Raw genomic sequence first — 9,851 nt, forward strand, 5'->3', positions numbered from 1 at the left:
CTTTTTTTTTTCCTCCAGGGTTATTGCTGGGCTCGGTGCCTGCACCATGAATCCACCGTTCCTGGAGGTGATTTTTCCCCTTTTTGTTGCCCTAGTTGTTGCAGCCTCGTTGCGGTTATTATTGCCATTGTTGACGTTGCTTTGTTGTTGGATAGGACAGAGAGACATGGAGAGAGGAGAGGAAGACAGAGAGAGAGGGGGAGAGAAAGATAAGACACCTGCAGACCTGCTTCACCGCCTGGGAAGCGACTCCCCTGCAGGTGGGGAGCCGGGGGCTCGAACCAGGATCCTTAAGCCGGTCCCTGCGCATTGCGCCACGTGCGCTTAACCCACTGCGCCACCGCCCGACCCCCTACATTATGACTTTTTAAAATTTTTTTAACTTTACTTTTTTTTTTACTTTAATATATTCCAGGTGTTTATAAAAAAAATTAGTGAAGGCCATAAAAATAGCTCACTTGGATATTTCACCTATTATGCTGTGTACAAACCAGGCCCAAATCCAGTCCCAACCACACTGGAGGAAGTTATGATGCTGTAGTCTCTCTATATATATCTATCTCTTTCTGAAAAAAATAAACAAATAAACTGAAATTCTTAAAAAATATTTCTAATAACTGGTTGATATTTTTTTTATTATTGACTAGGACAGAAAACCTGAGAGGAGAAAGGGAGACAGAAAAGAAGGGATAAAGAGAGATACCTGCAACACTGCTTTGGTACTTGTGAAGCTTACTCCCCAACCCCAGGTGGGAACTGAGGGCTTGAACCCTGGTCCTTGCACAGAGTAACGTGTTCTCAACTGGGTACACCACCACCTAGCCCTCTGTATTATTTATTTTTGTGTGCATGGAATTGAAGATATTCACAGGAATGATTTCACCCTTCTCAGAGTGTGTTATTCTACTCAGACTGAGAGACATACAGAAACAACAATGCCACAGGCAGCACAGCGCCTCTCTTGCATGCAACTCAGAAACAACCAAGGAAAGGCACAGTTTTACCTAGAGAGCTAACTCCATCTCTCTCTCTCTCTCTCTCTCTCCCCCTCCCTCCCTCCCTCCCTGCCTTTTTCTTTTTTTCTCCTTGCCTCCAGTCACTGGGGCTCAGAGCCAGCACTAGGGTACTGGGGATCCACTGCTCCTGGCAGCCATTTTCCCCTCCCTCCACCCCCATCATTTTATTGGATTAGGCCAAGAGGAAATGAGAGACGGGGAAATAGAGAGAGAGAGAGAGAGAGAGAGAGAGAGAGAGAGAGGAAGAGAGAGAGATAGGTTTCTGCAGACCTGATTCACCACTTTTTCCCACTGCAGGTGGGAAGCAGGGACTCAAACCCAGGTCCTTGTGCATAGTACTATGTGCGCTTAACTGCATGTACCACCGCCTGGCCCCTGTGAGCTATCCCTTTACACAACTTTTCATCCAGGATAAGTTTTATGACTAGTAATAGTTTTCTGGTCTTTAAAAACTGTTAATAGAAAATGAGTGCAAAATATTTATATAATTAAGACATTTCAACATTTTCAAAAACGATAAAAGTAAACAGCAGTTATAGAATACATGCTTAAAAGATACTGGGAATAACTACTTGGTGCTTCATTAACCAGTATAAACGTATTTGCCAGTTTATATCTCCTATTGAATTCACAATGTCATATTAGTACCAGAATAACATTAAATTGCCAAAGGAAGAAGTTCCTAAGTAAAAAAAAAGAATAGAATTTCCATTCTTAGAGTACTTTTTTTTAAAAAAAAATTTTATTTATTTATTAAAAGGATGATAGGAGGAGAGAAAGAACTAGACATCACACCAGTACATGTGCTGACCGGGGGGGGGGGGGGGGGTGGAGGGTGGTGGGAGGTTAAACTGGGGACCTCATGCTGGAGAGTTCAGTGTTTTATCCATTGCACCACCTCCCGGATCACCTCTTAGAGTACTTCTATATAACAAGCAGATGACATTGTTTTAGAATCTGAGGACAAAACCTATGAAACATGCTAAGCAAATTAAAGAAAAAGAAATTCTTACAAATCTGGATTGGAAGAAAACAGACACTGAATGAAATCACTTAATGAAAAGAGTGCACTAATGATAAGTGTTATGAAGTAAACTTAAGTGAAAAAATATAAAGAGAATTAGCAGAGGGACAATTTATAGTTTTAAATCAGGTAGCCAGGAAGACCACGCTAAGATTGCAACTGTACAAAGGACATTGTGAGAATTCTGAATGAGCTCGTAAGCCAATGAAAGCTTCTGGGTACATCAATTTAAAGGGCTCTTCAGATGTATTATTGATAAAAAGAGTCTAACAAGGATAGAAATGGAAAACCCAAAGTAAAACTTGAACTGGGTGTAGTGTGTGGACAGAGAGGAATAAAGGAGGCTAGCAGGGAGGACACTCTGTGCTCCTAGTATACCATGGTACCCAGGTCCTAAGTTGGGGGTGAGAGTATTTTACAGACACCAACCACAGAGACATGGGAGACTGTACCCATGTGTTAATAATTGCACTATAACTATTAACTCTCCAAGTAAGTAAAGAAGAAAAAGGAGGAGGATGAGGGAGAGGGGAGGGGAAGGATGAGGGGAGGGGAAAGAGGAGGGATAGGGGAGGGGAAGGAGGAGGGAGAGGAGGAGGAGAGGGGGAAGAGGAAGAGGAGAGGAGGGAGAGGAGGAGGAGAGGAGGGAGAGATTACTAGAAAATAGTCATATCAAGCTGATTTTCAAGGATGCAAAACTGAAACCAATGGAATGTTACAATGGAATGAAAAACCAACTAATTTTTTCATTAAAAAAGAACACACTGAGCATTTTGTGAAAAACTGATTATGGAGAGTAGAATTTAGAAGTGGGAAAATCCTAGAGGGATAAAGAATAGGGAAGCTATCAAGGCAGGGGACTGGATATGGAGCTCTGGGGGTGAGCACTGTATGGAAATGTACCCCTCTTATCCTATAGTCTTGTCAATATTTCCATTTTATAAATAACAATAAAAAAGTAGGAAAACCAAATGAAAAGTTTGGAAAATAATAGGGTGACACTGGGATTGACCCAAAATGACAAGACACAGTGGCACTTTATCTTTCCAAGTTTCAATTATGAGCAAACTAAAGTTTTTTGAAGATAACAAAAAAACTGGAACATGCATGGAAACCCACTTTAAACTACTGATAGACAGGAAATAAGATTGTGAATTAGGCAGAGAGTGGTAGAGGTGAAAAGAGGTAGATTCTGGATATATCTGAAGACATAGTCAAAGGATCTTCCAATTATGTATAAAAGATGAGATAGATAATGAAACCAAAACAGTATTTTGCTTTAAAGTGAAGAATATATAGAGATAACTCAAGGAAGAATGGGTTTTGGAAAAGAAATCATAATATTGATTCTCAACAAGCTCTAAATGTAAAATACACCTTGATTCCAGAGTCTTAGCATTCAGAACTATGAGAAAATAAGTTGCTTTCCCTAAGGCCACTCAGTTGGTGGTAGATAATTTATTATGGTCGTCGTAGAGAACTTACATATATGTTAAGGAATATTATCAAAGATAATGTCAAGTTGCTTCCCAAGACATTTGTGCCAGTAAGTAGTGAATGGCAGAAAGCTCATCTACCTAGATCTTTTGACAATTTAAAGTATGATGGGGGGGGGTAGCGCACCTGGTTAAGTGCACTTTTTACCATACATAAGGACAGGGTTCAAGCCCCAGGCCCCGGTCTCCACCTGGGGGAGTTGGAGGTGATGGAAGCCTCAGGATCAGATAAAGCCGTGCTGCAGGTGCTTCTCTGTCTCTGTCTCCTTCTCTATCACCCTTCCTTCTCAACCTTTCTATCTTATCACGTGGCAAGGGAAGGGAAGAGGAGGGGAGCAAAGGAGTAGGGAGGGGAGGGGAGGAAAGGGAAAGGGAGGGGAGGGGAGGGGAGGGGGGAGGGGAGGGGAGGGGAGGGGAGGGGAGAGGAAGGGAGGGAAAGAAAAGGAAAAGGAAAGTCTTCTGGGAACAGGCACCAAGCCCCAGTAATAACACTGGTGGTAACTAAAAAAAAAAAAGATTAAGCCACTCATTTTATAAGATAATATTATGGAATAAAAATGCTCATTTACATAAAATAATAATAACAAAACAATTATAATAGAGAATGCCTAAGTAAAATATTGAACATAAATAGTCTAATAATCTATAAGAGAGACACACGTTTTTCAAATGAGAGATTTAAACGTAAAGATCATGACTAACTTTTAAAACTGAAAATTATATTTCTTTTTATCAGTGTGTTTCAATTGTGCAAGTCAATACAGGTCATGCCTTATCAATGGTCTTTTCCTGGTAATTATGTCTAGAGAAGTAAGCAAGGAGCTAAAAGAAAACTACTAGATGGTTTCCTCATATATGGAATATAGGTAACTGCAACACATGAACTTGCAAAAATAGGAAAGAAGGATGGAAAGAAGAATAGGAAGGAGGGAGGGAGGGTGGAAGGAAGGGAGGAAGGAAGGAAAGAAGGAAGGAGAGAAGGAAAACAGGAAAAGAGTGGCTAAAGTTTCAAAGGCTATATGAAAACTATGGTGGGGCGGCTGTGGGATAGAGGCACAGATCATTGGTGCTGGGTGAGGTTTGGAACTATACATCTGTTATCTTACAATCCTGTAAACTATATTAAATTACTAATAAAGAATAAAGTTTAGAGAGCCAGACAGTGGTGCACCTGGTTAAACAGACACATTACAGTGCACAAGGACCCAGGTTCAAGCCCCTGGTTACCATTTGCAGGGAGAAGGCCTTACAAGCAGTGAAGCAGACCCCTGTCTCTTTTCCTCTCTATCTCCCCCTCCTCTCCCAATTTCCCTCTGTCTCTACATTCACTTAATAAATGAATTTTATTAATTTAATAAATGTCTATTCATTTAATAAATGAATTATTAAAATTTTATTAATTTAATAAATGTCTATTCATTTAATAAATGAATTATTTAAAAAGAATAAAATTTAAAAATAATAGTCTTAAAAAAGTATAAAGTGGTCTCTTCCTTGATCTAATTTGGATGGACCATATCTAACCAGACAATTCTACCAGAACTGTTCTGGTAGTGAAGAACTGAAATAAAGAAGACTAATTCTAAATCCTTGTGTGCTATTAAGTAGCTATGTGATCTCAAGATATTGTTTGTCTGTATCTTTGCTTCTCTTTTTTCTTTAATTTTTTTAAGACAGAGTCAGAGAGGCACACATGACAAAGTAGTAGACTAAGTAAGCTATTCTACAAGCTTCCATTTTTTTTATTATTTAACAATTTTAGCTGATTAGCATTGAAGGAAAATTTTAAAAATAAGTTTTGTTCTGCTTTATATCTTACTGCTTTTCAGCCACCAAATTGCAGATGCTACCATGATGCCAACCTGACTTCCCTGGGCAAACGATCTCACCAACATGTCCTGGAACCTCACCTCCCCAGAGCCCTGTCCCATTAGGGATAGATATAAGCAGGTTGGGGTTGTGTATTGACCTGCCAACATCTATGTCCAGCAGAGAAGCAATTACAGTAGCCAAACCTTCCACCTTCTGTATCCCATATAGAATTCTGGTCCATACTCCCAGAGACATAAATAATAGGGAGCCCTCTAATGGAAGGGATGAGATACGATATTCTGGTGGCGGGTATTGTATGGAACTGTACTCCACTTATCCGTCAATCTTGCCAATTATTACTAAATCACTAATAAAGGAAAAAAGTCTATCTTAGCACAAGCTTGCTGATCTTTAGATCTAAAAGTTACTACTTAGTTGGAAGGGGAGCGAAAATGAAGTTATTTATCTTAATTAAACTAAAATTAAAAATTTTAAATAACAAATATCAAATCAGAGAAGAGGGAAAAAAAGGATGACATCTAGAAATAGTAGCACTTGTAGATGTGACTTAGAAAGGAGGAGAAGGCAGAACCATGAGGAAAACGGGCAAAATATAAATATAGACAGCTATAGAATTAAGTCAGCCCCTATCTATGACACTGGGAGAACTACTGCAGTTTCCAATGGAGAGAATTCCCACAGAACTCTGATGGTGTGGACGGAGCAGAATTATACCCCTATTGTCTCATAATTTTGTAAATAAATATTAAATCACTAATAAATTTTTTTGAAATATTTTAAAAACAAGATACATATGGGATGCCCTCTCAAAACCCAACCTAAAAGAGTTTGTATGTATAAATTATGCATATTATTAGAAAACACATTCATTGGCGTATTGCACCGAAGTAAAGGACTCTGGGGTGGGTGGGGGGAAGAATACAGGTTCAAAAAGGATGACAGAGGATCTAGTGGGGGTTGTACTGTTATATGGAAAACTGGGAAATGTTATTCATGTATAAACTATTGTATTTACTGTTGAATGTAAAACATTAATTCCCCAAAATTAAAAATTAAATTTAATTTAATTTAAATTTAATTAAAGAAATTAAAATAAAATAAAATATCTGAGGTATCTAAAAAAAAGAAAACAAATTCAAAGAAACAAAAGAACTAATTTGAAAACATTATTGTAAATACATTCTTTTTGAAAAAGTCATGTAAAAAGGGAAACTGCTTTCTTAAATTTAAAGATTTATATCTCCCTAAAATGGCAATTAAATATTACCTTTGATATTATGCTTAATTGTCATGTCCATGTAACTTGAGCTCTATAATCACAAGCCTAAATAAATGGAGTCAAGGAATCAATAAGCTCAGAGAAAGAATACTATATTCCTGCACATCACCTGAAAATATTAAGTGCTCACTTGAACATCTAAATTTTATATGATGAAAACATATATTTAAAGAGCTTGTATAACTCTATTTGAGTTATTTCTGTAATATGGAAATTCCTCTGTATCATTATGTGATTATATAAAATAATTTTAAGAAAAGTTTTTGATATATAGTTGGTTTACAATATCACAAGCTTTAAGAATATAAGTTTCACTTCTTCAAATGCATCCTAATACAACACAAACCTAAGAGAAATTTTATAATTTTTTACAGAAAGCAAGTTTTGTAAAAAATTACATTTATATGCCATTTAAATTTTAAAGCTTTAAAAACACACTTTTGATATTATTCAAACATAAAATATTTAAATTATGAACCATGACAACTATAGTTTGTGCATATTACTTGTATTTCTAAGAATCCTAAAATATTCTATTACAGTGTACAGAATAAGATACTTTCCACCATGAAATTATGCATCTGTGGTACTTACAAAGCAGTTCTTATCAGGATTTCTTTTCCAATGTTTCTTATCTAATTTCTTAGCAGAAGTGGAACGCAAAGTTGCATGAGTTTGTGTTCGAGGATTTAAAGCCAGGATATTCTAAAGACCAAAAAATATACATATATATATTATTATGTTGGCAAAAAAAAAATCAATGCTTTAAGATTCCCTAATACACCTAAAGAAAAACTTAACTAGGAGAGAAAACTCCTCTGCTACAAGAACAAAATTGCAAATCATGAAAAACTCAAGATGGCCTTTCAGGAAAGCAAGAAAGTCTGAAGTTAGTTTAGCAGAAAAAGTTTGGTATGGGAAAACTGATAGAACAAAAACTCACATGGAAAAGATGAGAAAAGCCAAGCTGCCTTTAGAAAATGATAAGTAAATCTGAAAAAAATCTTAACAATATGAATTGACAAAACTAAAAGCATATCTAAAATATGACATGGCTCCTCAAATAGTTTACATTAAAAAAAAACTGGATAGAACAAAATAGGGCTGAAGTTATTCTTACAGTATCCACTAATCTATCAGATAATCTTCTCTAAAAATTAATACTTCAGTAAAAGCAAACAAGCATAAGCAGAAGATCAAAAAATTAAACATTGGCCAAAGTAGAAAATCAATTTTCCAACCAGCCTAACAGAACACAAACCAAAGGATTTTGGTGAAGAATGGCAGGGAGGGGATGGAGGGATGTGGTTCTTCGGGGTCCTGGTGGACAGTCCTTGTCAAGAGAACTAGATTTTTTTTTTTTAATGTGAGGAAGTTCAACCCTAACAGGACTCTTAAGGATTTTTGTGGAAAACAAGTAGGAGAGTCAGGCCGGGTAGTGGCACACCAGGTTAAGTGTATGTACATAGTAAGAAGTCCAGGCTCCCAACCTACAGGTGGGTTGCTTCACAAGCACTGAAGCAGGTCTGCAAGTGTCTTTCTCTCTTCCTCTCTATCTCCCCCACCCCTCTCAATTTCTCTCTGTCCTATCCAACAAAAAAATAAAATGAAATAAAAAGGGAAAAGGGGCCGCCAGGAACAGTGGATTCATAGTTCAGGCACCAAGCTCCAACCATAATCCTGAAGGCAAAAAAAGATTGACAGTTGATAAAGTTAGCAAATAAAAATCAAAAGGCAAGTATTTTTACCAGAGAGAATCAAAGATATATGGGTTCCACTGGAGTCAAAAAAAAAAAAAAAAGTCTCAAAGAACCACCTCAAAAAAAAAAAGACCTGGTTAAAAAAAAAAGCCCAAATTGGGGCTCAGTGGTGGTGCACCTGGTTGAGTGCATGTGTTATAATGTGCAAGGACCCAAGTTCGAGTCCCTGGTCCCCACCTACAGGGGAAAAGATTTGCAAGTGGTGAAGCAGGGCTGCAGGTGTCTCTCTTTTTCCCTATCACCTTCTACCCTCTCAATTTCTGACTGTCACTATCCAATAAATAAAGATAATAAAAAAAAATTTTTTAAACCCCCAAATATAATTGAGTCACAATATGGACCGATTTACACCCCAGGATACTGCGAAAGATAATGTAACACTCAGCCAGCATTAGCACAGGCTGAAAGACTGGTATGGTACAAACATGGGGGGAAAAAGAAAAGACATAACTGGCCTCTACACAAGTTAACTCAAAATAGATTATAGACTTGGATGTCAGGTCTAAAACCATAAAACACAGTGAAAAAAATGTACACTAAGCACAATGATACCGGCTCCAGGAACGTCTGCACAATGTCGATGGCAAGGGAAACAAAAGTAAAAGAGGAAAAAAAAGAAAGAAAAATAAAGAGTTACACAAAATTAAAAAGTTGCTGAATAACAATGGAAACTGTGAGGGGAGCTGGGCGGTAGCACAATAGGTTAAGTGCACATGGCACAAAGCGCAAGGACTGGTATAAGGATCCAGGTTCCAGCCCCCACCTCCCCACCTGCATGGGGGGTTGCTTCGCAAGAGGTGAAGCAGGTCTGCAGGTGTCTATCTTTCTCTCCTCCTCTCTGTCTTCCCCTCCTCTCTCCATTTCTCTCTGTCCTATCCAACAACAACAGCCATAAGAACAATAACAACCACAACAAGGGCAGCAAAATGGGAAAAATAGCCTCCAGGAGCAGTGGATTCTTAGTGCAGGCACCAAGCCCCAATGATAAAAAATAAAGAAAAAGAAAGAAAGAAAAGATAAGGAAAGGAAAGGAAAGAAAAGAAACTGTCAGAAAAAATTAAAAGGTATCTTACTGAATTGCTGAATGGAAGAAAATATTCATACAGCATACATCTATCTGCCAAGGGGGAACATCTAGGGTAGACAAAGAATTCAAGTTTAAAAAAATACCAGCAAACAAAAACAGTTGTGAGGACTGAGGAGATAGTATAGCAGTTACTCAAAGAATTTTCATGCCTACAACTCCAGATTCAGTCCTCAGTCCCACAATAAGTCAAAGCTGAGCAACGCTCTGGTTTAAAATACTAAAATGGGAGGAAGACTAAGAGACGTTTCACCAAAGAATACATACTGATGATCAACAGGCACATGAAAACAGTCTACTACCAAAGAAATGCCAATTGAAAAGACAATGATAGCACGTAACACCTATGAGAACAGCCT

The 9,851-nt window shown here is 37.7% G+C and overlaps 1 protein-coding gene across 1 annotated transcript in view; it reads right to left on the reverse strand.

The window, feature by feature from the left end:
• The window catches only part of DPYD (dihydropyrimidine dehydrogenase), a 944,675-nt gene that overhangs the window by 894,723 nt on the left and 40,101 nt on the right, over positions 1-9,851 (reverse strand). The window contains exon 2 of the mRNA XM_016189943.2: positions 7,243-7,353. Within this exon, the coding sequence (XP_016045429.1) occupies positions 7,243-7,353 (111 nt within the window). The remainder of the gene's footprint in view (positions 1-7,242; positions 7,354-9,851) is intronic.

The sequence above is a fragment of the Erinaceus europaeus genome, chromosome 11 (genome assembly GCF_950295315.1).
Source record: "Erinaceus europaeus chromosome 11, mEriEur2.1, whole genome shotgun sequence".
Taxonomy (NCBI): domain Eukaryota; kingdom Metazoa; phylum Chordata; class Mammalia; order Eulipotyphla; family Erinaceidae; genus Erinaceus; species Erinaceus europaeus.